General features: G+C 49.2%; 1 protein-coding gene across 1 annotated transcript in view; it reads right to left on the minus strand.

The window, feature by feature from the left end:
• Positions 1-2358: 2358 nt before the first annotated feature.
• The window catches only part of LRCH4 (leucine rich repeats and calponin homology domain containing 4), a 54419-nt gene continuing 51528 nt past the window's right edge, over positions 2359-5249 (minus strand). Inside the window, exons 17-20 of the mRNA XM_018572268.1 lie at positions 5097-5194; positions 3817-3954; positions 3657-3734; positions 2359-2628 (exon numbers count right to left, since the gene is read on the minus strand). Coding sequence (XP_018427770.1) covers positions 2371-2628; positions 3657-3734; positions 3817-3954; positions 5097-5194 — 572 coding nt within the window. The 3' untranslated portion in view covers positions 2359-2370. The remainder of the gene's footprint in view (positions 2629-3656; positions 3735-3816; positions 3955-5096; positions 5195-5249) is intronic.

A 5249-nucleotide genomic window follows, 5' to 3' on the forward strand; every position in this document is an offset into this window, starting at 1 on the left:
TTATTTTCTGTTCCACCATGACTGTCCCCTGTGCATAGATCCAGCTCCATGAAGACATGGTCTGGTGTGGAGGAACTCAAGTGGTCTGCATAGAGCCCTGACCTCAACCCAAACTGCTCACCTCTGGAATGAATTAGAAAGCCAATGGTGAAGCAGGTCTTCTCATTCTACATATCTGACTGCGCTTTTGGTTGAATGGACACGTACTACAAAATCTTGTAGGAAGCCTTTGCTGAAGAGTGGAGGCTGGTATTGGGGGAAAAGAGGTGGCCCCCCCATTGATGTGTTCCCCATTAAGGTGCCCCCATTGATGTGTTCCCCATTAAGGTGCCCCCATTGATGTGTTCCCCATTAAGGTGCCCCCATTGATGTGTTCCCCATTAAGGTGCCCCCATTGATGTGTTCCCCATTAAGGTGCCCCCATTGATGTGTTCCCCATTAAGGTGCCCCCAATTTATGTAAATAAAAGTAATTCACCGGCACACTCTTGAAGGGTTTTCAAAGTATTGATGTGTTTATTCAATACCCAATGTCACATACTGTCATACGGTGCTAACGTTTCGGGTCCGCACAGGGATCCTTCATCAGAGCGACTGTGACACTCTGATGAAGGATCCCTGTGCGGACCCGAAACGTTAGCACCGTATGACAGTATGTGACATTGGGTATTGAATAAACACATCAATACTTTGAAAACCCTTCAAGAGTGTGCCGGTGAATTACTTTTATTTACTATTAGTGTTTTGCACAGCGCCATCCATGTGGTCACCTGGGCACCACATATACCTTGTGGTTTTGAGACCGTGGCAGTGCGAATGGGATTTGGACTTTGTTCCCCATTGAGGTGTTCCCCATTGAGGTGCTGTCTTTTTGCTGGCAATAATGACCTTTACCAGGACTGAAATGGTGCCTGCCACGGCCATGGATTAAGAAGGGGTCTGGCTCTTATGATGGGTTTTGCCTACACTATAGACAATACAGCAAATGGAGTGAGACGCTCTGGAATGTCTTCCTAACAGGCGCAGCCAGTAATTCCACGGGGGAGATCTGACACCTGGCAGTCCTGACCAATAATTTCTACTATCGCCATTTGGACAGTTTTATGCATTTTGGTGGATATTTCTGGTAAGGAAGAAGAACATCCTATAGCAGAAAATCAGAGGAGACCTGAATGAAAATATGCAAAACAATATTCTCAAGTACCCGGGGATCTTGGGACATCTCCACCTATGAGATGCATTCAAACTTTCTCCTGCCAAGATCAACGCCACCCAAAATGCCCCAATATTGGTCTCCGAGCTCCTACCACAAGCCTATAAGGAAGGTGTCCCTCTCTCCCACAGATAGATCTTCAAACTATGACTTCAGTCTTTATAATGAAGAATACTTCAGGGTCAGCTGAAACCGTCCTTTAGCCTTTAAGTGGCTGGAAGTTGGGTGGAACTGAGAATTTGGGGCAAAGCTAACAATCACAGAAGCCAACACCTACTCTAACGTGCTAGCAAGCATGCAAACCTTAAAGAGAGTTTAAGTCACTGCATGGTGCCAGAGTAGCCAATCCCCAGGCCTGAATGCTGTCACATGGGCAGGTGCCATGACGTGACCACTATCTAAGCTCAGAGACCAGTCGACACTAGAGCTTAGGCGGGTAGGCCTGGCTACGTATGCATGCCTGGAGGGGCGGGCTATGCGCCAAGTGACAGTATGTCTTTAAACCAGTTTGGGTGGCCTTTAAGTCATGCACCAATTTTCATCATACTCGTCTATTGAAGCTTCGTCTTAAGTTCCCGGGGGTAGTCAGTTTTAAGGTGACAACCCTGTATTTTGCCGTCTGAAATCAAGTTCAGTATATGTTGTGGAGCGTTAAGGATCCATTCGGACATTAAAAAAAAAAGCATCACATTCCAAAGAATTTAATGCATCAGCATCCCTGAGCCCTCATTCATCAATGATTTGCTAAGGCAGTAGGTCTGCTTCCTTCTCATTGGCCGACCGAAGCTAGGCCTTTCAAGGCAGCTAATGGCGATTCCCTGACAACAAGCAGACCAAAAAGGCACAATAGAAGGCACCTAATGCAAAAGTCAACCTGATATAGTGCCCGGCACCAAGATGGCAGCTTAGAGCAGATATGGCCACCGCTCCGACATTGGCATACCACGGTGGAATTCTTCAGAAAGGCCATTTTGGGAGGCTGTAGTGTCCAATCAGGCTTTAGTGTTTAAAGTGTAACCTGAAATCCAACAAAACCTAAACCTAGTGAACAGCTCTTGTGAGAAATCCAACTTCGCTACAGGGCGCACTCCCATTTTTCACGGACAACAGACACACAGTGTCGCGTCTCGGGAAGCCATATTTTATATGGCCCGTCTCCTAGAGGACAGACAGTTTGTTGTAGGCCACGCAGAGGGCCAGCATTAGCAGAGCGTAGAAGAGCAGGAAGCCGTGGTGTTGGGAGAGCAGCTGCAGGAGAGTAGAACACATCGCTGTCTCATCGGAGAGGGCGGAGCTTGGGCTGCTCGTGGGAGTGTCACGGGAAGAGAGGAGGAGCAGCAGCAGGGAGGAGACCATCCTTTGTATGACGTCCAGGCTCCTACCTCCCAGGATGTCGGAGGCTGAGCAGAGATCTCGCTGCATAGAGACAGAAGGGCGGAGGAGGCAGGGGCAGAGGAGACAAGAGCAGAGAGGGGAAAGGAAAATGTAGCAGGAGGAAGAGGCATACAGGAGTCCCAGATGATTAATGGTGGACAGCCAAAAGGGTGAAAGAGATGGTAAGAGGAAGAGTCACATGCAGAAGGGGAAAGAAACGGGCAAGCATTTAGGAAAAAGTGGCCGACAAAAGGGGTCACCAATCAGACCCAACCCAGGAATTGGTGTGAGGGTAGGAGGCGGGGCATTCACCAGGAAGGGGCGGGGATAGACGACACATGCAATTTACACAGTGCATGTCACCGGACAGAGGGATGATGTCACAGGTAAAAATGACAGAAATGAGGAGAAAGAAATAAAAACAAAAAATAAAAACAGATACGTTAATACAACGAGGCATAAGCAGCACACACATGAGCATTCAGACCAAAACTACACTACAAGGTCAAAACTTGGTGGACACCTGACCTCCCACCTACCTATATGACCCACAAGCCCATCAAATGATCGGGTTCAGGTGTTTTCCATGTACTTTAATGTCAGTCAGCCCTTTGCACCAGTATACATCCAGCTATGTCTTCATGGCCAACACCAGTGTACATCCAGCTATGTCTTCATGGCCAACACCAGTGTACATCCAGCTATGTCTTCATGGCCAACACCAGTGTACATCCAGCTATGTCTTCATGGCCAACACCAGTGTACATCCAGCTATGTCTTCATGACCAACACCAGTATACTGGATGGCTGAAGACACGGCAGAGATTGTATGACTAGAGGTGCCATATAGGTGGAAGAACCTATTGGCAAACTTTGTAGCCAATAGGAACTTTTAAGGAATCAATGTGGTCACTGACCATAAGGCTCAGTAAGTGTTGGTGGCAACCGTAATCTGCTTTGATAGCATTAGCGATCTGGCCCCAGAGACCTGTCCAGCAATGCCCCCCCCCCCACCCCCTGACCTGTCCACTCTGTTTTACAAGACAATTAAAAAGTCATGTTGGGTTTACCTCGGGGACGCCGAGCCTCTGGCACGCCTCCAGGAAGCTGTCCACATTGGTGCGACATTTCACAGGGTTGAGTTTAGGCTGGAAGAGAAGAAGTGGGTGTAAGTGACGGGTGGGGAAGGCCTCCTCTGTGGGCAGTCAGGGAATGCAGGCGTATGCGTACCACAGCGGGAGAAGTCACGTGGATGAAAGGGATGAAGCGTGGCCTCAGGTGGTTCACCAACTGGCACAGGACGACGCCATTGGCGAGAGACTCGCAGAGCGGATCCTGCAGGGTGATGTTTAGGTGGGACTCAATATCCTGCAGGGGACACAGCAATACAATGACAACCAACACTGCAGGGTGGCAGAAGAAACACATGCATAAGATGTATAGCCGAAATGTATTATTATAAATCAAATGGACTTTGGTTCTGTGATAACAACGTTTCATAGTTTTGGTGGTTTCCTCAATTCTAATGAACAGGAACATCGTCCAGGATTTAGACCCACGCGGGTAGTTCAGCCACCTTCATCCAGTCATCATGGGGATGTGCTTAGTCATGTGCTTGGACAATAGACATTCTCCTGGACACATCATATGGGCCCAACGGTGATTGGATCAAGGTGACCGAGTAATCCCCAACACTAGAACCGAGGAAACCAACCGGATGACAGAGAAACGTCTTCAACATTACAGAACAAGTCCAGCTGACTGCGATACTGACCAGCAGATACACAGTGACCTGGATGTTCATGTTCACTGACAAGTCTCCCCCACCAGAGGGCGACAAAAACAAGGGAACTAAAAACCCCTCCCAACAGACAGGTAACATACATGACCTTCTACCTGTAGGGTCTCATCCAGGAAAGACTGCAATGCCCCATCTGTAGAGGGACAGAGAAGACTGCAATGCCCCTCCATCTATAGAGGGACAGAGAAGACTGCAATGCCCCTCCATCTATAGAGGGACAGAGAAGACTGCAATGCCCCTCCATCTATAGAGGGACAGAGAAGACTGCAATGCCCCTCCATCTATAGAGGGACAGAGAAGACTGCAATGCCCCTCCATCTATAGAGGGACAGAGAAGACTGCAATGCCCCTCCATCTATAGAGGGACAGAGAAGACTGCAATGCCCCTCCATCTATAGAGGGACAGAGAAGACTGCAATGCCCCTCCATCTATAGAGGGACAGAGAAGACTGCAATGCCCCTCCATCTATAGAGGGACAGAGAAGACTGCAATGCCCCTCCATCTATAGAGGGACAGAGAAGACTGCGATGCCCCTCCATCTATAGGAGGGACAGAGAGGACTGCAATGTCTAGGAGGGACAGACCAGAGACGGCCCGCTTCTACTATGAGGTGACTGGACTGCAATAGTCTCTCTCCCTTATAGTTGTACGAGAATGGAACGTGCGGCCCCCAAGCCTCGGAGGTGCAGACAGCGGAGTGCAATGTACCTTGCGTAGTTGCGCTTGAACTGTCTTCTCGTCAAATGAAGCTCGGGAAGTGCGCATCCGTATAGGACTGGATCCCTCTCCTGAGCCCGGGTCCGAGCCTGGAAGAGGCAGGAGGTGAGAGGGGGGCGGGGGAGAGGGAAAGAGAGAGGGGGG

This window comes from Nanorana parkeri, unplaced genomic scaffold (assembly GCF_000935625.1).
Source record: "Nanorana parkeri isolate BGI_ZX_2015 unplaced genomic scaffold, ASM93562v1 scaffold1984, whole genome shotgun sequence".
NCBI classification, from domain to species: Eukaryota; Metazoa; Chordata; class Amphibia; order Anura; family Dicroglossidae; genus Nanorana; species Nanorana parkeri.